Source organism: Propithecus coquereli, unplaced genomic scaffold (genome assembly GCF_000956105.1).
Source record: "Propithecus coquereli isolate 6110/MARCELLA unplaced genomic scaffold, Pcoq_1.0 Scaffold7, whole genome shotgun sequence".
NCBI classification, from domain to species: Eukaryota; Metazoa; Chordata; class Mammalia; order Primates; family Indriidae; genus Propithecus; species Propithecus coquereli.
This window is the reverse complement of record NW_012153062.1, coordinates 20697694-20701958: the sequence shown is the minus strand read 5'-3', so window position 1 is coordinate 20701958 and position 4265 is coordinate 20697694. Positions and strand designations below refer to the sequence as shown.

The 4265-nt window shown below is 34.0% G+C and overlaps 1 protein-coding gene across 1 annotated transcript in view; it reads left to right on the top strand.

The window, feature by feature from the left end:
* The first annotated feature begins 104 nt into the window (after window positions 1–104).
* The window catches only part of DNAJB4 (DnaJ (Hsp40) homolog, subfamily B, member 4), an 11573-nt gene continuing 7412 nt past the window's right edge, over window positions 105–4265 (top strand). The window contains exon 1 of the mRNA XM_012661173.1: window positions 105–609. Within this exon, the coding sequence (XP_012516627.1) occupies window positions 399–609 (211 nt within the window). The 5' untranslated portion in view covers window positions 105–398. The remainder of the gene's footprint in view (window positions 610–4265) is intronic.

Sequence of the window (4265 nt, the reverse complement as noted above, 5' to 3'; positions counted from 1 at the left end):
AAATAAAAATGGTAGAGCCAGAAGGAAAAGGAATAGTTAATTGTGGAGGAGGAGAAAACATAGCTCAGTACTTTGACTAGAGGCAGCTGGGAAAGTGACGTCCTGTAGCATTTGCTGTTCTAGAAAGTACAGAGACACGTAGTGAAAATGGGAGGATCTAGAAGGAGGCCGTCTCCTGTGTAGTGTATATTTATCTGTAAGTGAGCTGTTGGGGAAGGAATTAAATACGGAGACGCTGTCTGCTTGTTGACTTAAGACAGCTAGCTGAATTGCTGATTTGCTTTAACTTTTAAAATACCCAGCTTGGTTTATTTTTCTTAGAATCGGTGTATTGCTAAGACTGGGGACGCTGTTTTCTTTTACAAAGGGAAATCTAAGTTCATTTCAAGGAATTCGAAATGGGGAAAGACTATTATTACATTTTGGGAATTGAAAAAGGAGCTTCAGATGAAGATATTAAAAAGGCTTACCGAAAACAAGCCCTCAAATTTCATCCGGACAAGAACAAATCTCCTCAGGCAGAGGAAAAATTTAAAGAGGTCGCAGAAGCTTATGAAGTATTGAGTGATCCTAAAAAGAGAGAAATATATGATCAGTTTGGAGAGGAAGGTAAGTATCCTGTGTATATCTTTCTGTCTCTTTGGCTCTGTCTCTTTCTCTCCCTGTCCCGGTCTTTTTTTTTTTTTTTGCCTTTCAGCCTTCTTGTTATGCTTAAATTGGATCCTCAGACATATCAAAAGTAGAAAAACAAATAATGGATAAAAACAAGATTTCATCCCTGATCATATGAATGAACAATGCATAGCTATGAATGAAATGTCCTTGTTTGCCTTTTTAAAAAATTTTAGCATTTTGTATTATACATATTGTACCAATAGACTTAAGATATTAACATTGTATATTTTAAAAGAAACCTTAAATTCCCATACTCATTAATGAATTGTGTCAAAAGTCTTATGCAACCTGTTTTGTTTTCTAATGAATTTCCTGCCAGAACAAATAAAGAGTTTTCAGTCATGTAAAATCTTAAGATTGGCCGTTGAGATTCTGGAAGTTTGTATTTTATTTGCAAAAACAAAAAGAAGTTTTTTGCCTTTCTTATGGCAAGGCTAGTTTAGAGGGAACAAGACAGAGTTGTCTCTCTCAGAAGCAGAAGGCGCAGGCATTTAGCTTCTAGTTGTTTTTGGCATTCTGCCTGGGGAGGAAAGAATTTTCCTGATGTCATAAAATACCAGAACAAGTTTTTAGCTTAATTGTAAACAGTAATTGTGTGCCAAGAAAATGAGATCTCAGAAATAGAATTTTTGACCTAAAATGGCCACCTAATTAGAGTAATTATTGATTTACTTTTAGGTAATATTATTTCTTTTGAAATTTTACTGTCTTGGTACAAAGGAAAGCCTGACAACTTCCCCTTCCTTTCCCTGCCATACTTTTGTTTCTTGCATTGTGAGATCAGAAACTAGTGAACAAAGTAAATGGGGGTAATTCAAGATTATCCTTTTATCATTCTGGATTTTAAGTCAGGTTTGTCCATTACCTCCACATAAATGTGGCTATAAAGTAAGACTTTTAAATTTCTAATTAATAATAACAAAAAAGCTTTCATTTTTACAGGTTCTGGGATTTTCAACTTTAAAAATCAGGACTAAGTTATTTTATTATTTTTCTCTCAAGATACTGTCTTTTAAGTCATTGTAGCTATGAAAACTTTTTTGTTATCCCTTTGCTTCCTTTATGGCATGTAACATCAAATTTTTCTAATTAGAAATATATCCTTAAAATATAGTCAAGCAGTGACTACTCATTTTGAATTAAACAAATTAAATGTAGATAAGCCTAGTGATTATACGTAGAGAATTTTTTTTTCCTTGTTTTTATTTTTTGGTCTATGAGTTGCCAAAAACTGAAGTTTATGCTGCTGGTTTTGGTGTGGTGAGGACCTGCAGTATCAGTGTCTTACAAAGTACATATCGAAAAATATATGGGCAAATAATGGGCAATTCAAGCTTGCATGTTCTCTGGCTATACTACTCAAAGTAGCATGATTTGGTTCATCTCAAAAAGCTAAGCAGAATTCTGAAATACTACCAATAATATACTACTCTTCCGAAGGACTTACTTTGTAATTTTTGTAAAGAAATCCACAAACATGGAAGAATATTATAAATTTCCATGAAAAAGCAGATATCCACTGCTTCAAATCTAAGATATTTGGCCACATCTCACTGATAGCTCAAGTTTGTCTTTGGCTAAGCCATTAGATTTATGATTTATTAAGGATATTTGTCTTCAGAATTTGAAAGTCACCAAGTGATACATTTTTCTTGATTTAACATTACCTCTTAATCGTGCATTTCTTGAGTGATTTTTCTTGTTTGATTTTTGCTCACTCATTACCAGTGAGTGAATTTTTAAAGGACTAAATCATCATCTATATACTCTGAATCTTTTTTTGTTCTTGACTCAGATAATTGACATAAACAATAGGAGGAAAGAGGAGAAAATAAGTTTTTTAAAATATTGAACTATATTATTTAGAAATATCATTCTCTAGTTGTAGGTTACTTGAAAATAAAGTTGAATGAAAGTTGTTATTATTATTATTATTATTTTAGAGACATAGTTTCTCTCTCTTGCCCAGGCAAGAGTGCAGTGGCACGACCATAGCTCACTGCAGCCTCCAACTCCTGGGCTCAAGGGATCTTCCTGGCTCAGCCTCCCGAGTAGCTAGGAGTACAGGCGCCTGCCACCATGCCTGGCTAATTTTTTAATTTTTTTGTAGAGACGAGGTCTGGCTATGTTGCCCAGGCTGGTCTCAAACTCCTGGCCTCAAGCAATACTCCCGTCTCAGCCTCCCAAAGTGCTGGGATTACAGGAGTGAGATGCCATGCCTGGCCCTATTTGAATTATTTTTTAGAATTATTCTTCCTTCAAAGAAAATTATTATATTTATTTGCCTTTATTGAGAATATCTCAATAAATATTTAAAAATATTTTAAATATTAAATATGATTTATCTTTTAAAAATCCCCTTTAGATATGCTGGGAAAATGAAAACATTTTTTCTCTTTGCCTTCCATTGATCTCTTTGTGCCTGCAGGCCTGGTTCCATAAGTTTCTCCATTAGTAACAAAACACTGAATTTTAGGACTGTGGAAACATTACTAATATACCTGATATCTTTTCTCCCCCTTCCCCCCCAATTATTACAGTCTTGAGACTTGAAGCTGGGACAGTGGGAATAAGGAACCATGAACTTAGAAGTGTATGAGTTAAATATGCTAAATTTATTTATTTAGGAATAAGAGAACTAATGATCCAGTTTATTTGTGTTCTAAAAATTTCTAATATCTACCATTTAAAATGCTTTGTTTAAAAAACACTTGAACAGTGGGTGAAGTGGTGCATGCCTGTAGTCCCGGCTACTCAGGGAGGCTGAGGCAGGAGGATTGCTTGAGCCCAGGAGTTTGAGTTCACCCTGGGCAACATAGTGAGATGCCGTCTCTCAAAAAATAAGAAAAAGAAGAAGAAGAAAAAAAACCTACTTGGATAAAAATAGAGATGTCTTAAATTTACCATATGACCTAGCAATTCTAGGAATCTATAAAGGAGAAAAGAAAACATATGCCCACACAAAGACACATACCTGAATGCTCATAGCAGCATTATTGGTAATGGTCCCAAACTGGAAACAATCTAAAGATACTACTAATTAGTGATTGATAAACAAAATGTGGTACATACATTCAATGGGGAACTATTTAGCTATTAAAAGGACCAATTTAATGAAACATGCTACAACAGGGATGAACCTCAAAAACTATGCTAAATGAAAGAAGCCAGATGTAAAAGACTTAATATTGTATGATTCCATTTATATGAAAAGTCTGAAAAAGGCAAATTTATAGAAAAAGAAAGCAGATCTTTCTTGCCTAAGGCTGGAGGTAGGAGCAGAGAGAGATTAGTTACAAATGAGGAACTGGAGAACTCTTTGGAATGATGGAAATGTTCTATAACTAGATTGTGGTGATGGTAGCACAACTCTATAAATTTACTAAAATCGATTGAATTGTATATTTACAATGGTTTAATTTTATGGTGTATAGTCTATTTTTAAAAATAAATTTTCTCCATAGTTGAGTTATTTGAGAACAAAAAACAGAACTACAGAAATTTAAAATTGGATTTTGAACCACTTTCTCCCCAAAAGTTTTAGGTTTAGTTCTGAATGGTTTAGTGGATGTCAACAGAAGTTTGTATTA